At 40.8% G+C, this 1,452-nt stretch overlaps 1 protein-coding gene across 1 annotated transcript; it reads left to right on the top strand.

Annotated features, from left to right (window-relative positions):
• Window positions 1-371: 371 nt before the first annotated feature.
• On the top strand, window positions 372-1,163 carry LOC102847020 (40S ribosomal protein S4, X isoform-like). The gene has a single exon (XM_006899764.1). It carries the CDS (start codon window positions 372-374, stop codon window positions 1,161-1,163), a length of 792 nt encoding a protein of 263 aa, XP_006899826.1.
• Window positions 1,164-1,452: the final 289 nt, after the last annotated feature.

Here is a 1,452-nt window from a genome sequence, read left to right on the forward strand (position 1 = left end):
TGGCAGCTTTTCTTCCAAGATAAATTTGTTTGTTCTTCTGGCAGTTTCTGTAGCCCACACATTTCTTGGTATTTGCTGGCTGCTTGTGGCTGTATCTTCACATGCTGTCTCTCAGTGTATCTACGTTATGCTGTTCCTTTTATAAGACAGGGCACCGAAGAAATTTAGTTTAGCACCCACCTTTTTTATTTTTTTAAATTTTTTTCAACTGATATTTTAATGAACGTTTACAGAAAACTTAGACTTCCATTCATTCATTGTTGCACATTTTCCTCCCTCCAGTTCACTTTTCTCTTTAAAAAGATTCTTTCGGACACTATTTTCTTGGGACACCGGAAGAACGTGGTCCTCTTTCTGTGCCTAGCGAAGCCATGGCTCGTGGTCCCAAGAAGCATCTGAAGCATGTAGCAGCTCCAAAGCAATGGATGCTGGACAAACTTACTGGTGTATTTGCTTCTCGTCCATCTACTGGTCCTCACAAACTGAGAGAAGGTCTGTCATTGATCATTTTCTTACGAAACAGGCTTACATATACCCTGACAGGAGATGAGGTTAAAAAAATCTGCATGCAGCGGTTCATTAAGATTGATGGCAAGGCCCAAACTGATATAACCTACCCTGCTGGTTTTATGGATGTGATCAGCATTGACAAGACTGGAGAGAATTTTCGTCTGATCTATAACACCAAGGGTCGATTTGCTGTTCACCACATTACACCCGAGGAAGCAAAGTACAAGTTATGCAAAGTAAGAAAGATCTTTGTCGGCATAAAAGGAATCCCTCATGTGGTGACTCATGATGCTCGAACCATCCGCTACCCTGATCCTCTCATCAAGGTGAATGACACCATTCAGATTGATTTGGAGACTGGAAAGATGACTGATTTCATCAAGTTTGATACTGGTAACCTGTGCATGGTGGCTGGAGGTGCTAACCTGGGAAGAATTGGTGTGATCACCAACAGAGAGAGACATCCTGGGTCTTTTGATGTGGTTCATGTGAAAGATGCCAATGGCAATAGCTTTGCCACTCGGCTTTCCAACATTTTGGTTATTGGCAAAGGGAATAAACCATGGATTTCTCTTCCACGAGGAAAGGGTATCCGTCTTACCATTGCTGAAGAAAGAGACAAGAGATTGGCTGCAAAACAGAGCAGTGGATGAAATGATCTCTAGGTGGTGTGAGTAAAAAGGGCAAAATTAAAGATATTACAGCATGAAAAAAAATAATTCTTTCATTATTGCACAATTCATCCCTCCCCCCACCCCGCAGTCCACTTTACAATGCACCTCTTATACTGGAATGTTGTCATGTAATACCTAATCATATATTCCTTTTAAAATCATATATTCCTTTTAACCAGTTCTTTCCCTTCTCTATTTCAATGAAGTGTACATTATTTATCCCCTCTTTTCTTAGTTTCCCCCTACACCCCCTATCATCTTGATTTAT

This window comes from Elephantulus edwardii, unplaced genomic scaffold, assembly GCF_000299155.1.
Source record: "Elephantulus edwardii isolate Elephantulus edwardi_28Jun2011 unplaced genomic scaffold, EleEdw1.0 scaffold00267, whole genome shotgun sequence".
In the NCBI taxonomy this organism is placed as follows: Eukaryota; Metazoa; Chordata; class Mammalia; order Macroscelidea; family Macroscelididae; genus Elephantulus; species Elephantulus edwardii.